This window comes from Phaethon lepturus, unplaced genomic scaffold (genome assembly GCF_000687285.1).
Source record: "Phaethon lepturus isolate BGI_N335 unplaced genomic scaffold, ASM68728v1 scaffold42248, whole genome shotgun sequence".
In the NCBI taxonomy this organism is placed as follows: Eukaryota; Metazoa; Chordata; class Aves; order Phaethontiformes; family Phaethontidae; genus Phaethon; species Phaethon lepturus.
In genome coordinates, this window is record NW_010557626.1 from 1 (window position 1) to 293 (window position 293).

General features: G+C 61.8%; 1 protein-coding gene across 1 annotated transcript in view; it reads right to left on the reverse strand.

Moving 5' to 3' along the window:
* Nucleotides 1-7: 7 nt before the first annotated feature.
* Nucleotides 8-293, reverse strand: part of NKX2-5 (NK2 homeobox 5) — a gene marked incomplete at its 5' end in the record, with an annotated part of 634 nt that continues 348 nt past the window's right edge. The window contains one exon of the mRNA XM_010292809.1: nt 8-286. Within this exon, the coding sequence (XP_010291111.1) occupies nt 8-286 (279 nt within the window). The remainder of the gene's footprint in view (nt 287-293) is intronic.

A 293-nucleotide genomic window follows, 5' to 3' on the forward strand; every position in this document is an offset into this window, starting at 1 on the left:
GGCGGTTCTACCAGGCTCGGATCCCGTGCAAGGTGGAGATCCCCGCGTTCCCCTGAGGGATGGGCGTCTGCACCGAATTCAAGTCCCCTACGCTGAAGTTCATGAAGCTGTTGCCGGCCGCCGCAGGCTGCACGGGCTGCACGGACGGGTAGTTGCAGTTGTAGTTGGCGTTGCAGGCGGGGCTGTTGTAGTTGGTGTACGCGGGATAGGCGTTGTAGCTATAGGGGTTAATGCTGACATTGTAGGGCGAACTGTAGGGGGAGGACTCCCCCAGGCAGGGCTTTCCCTCGCGC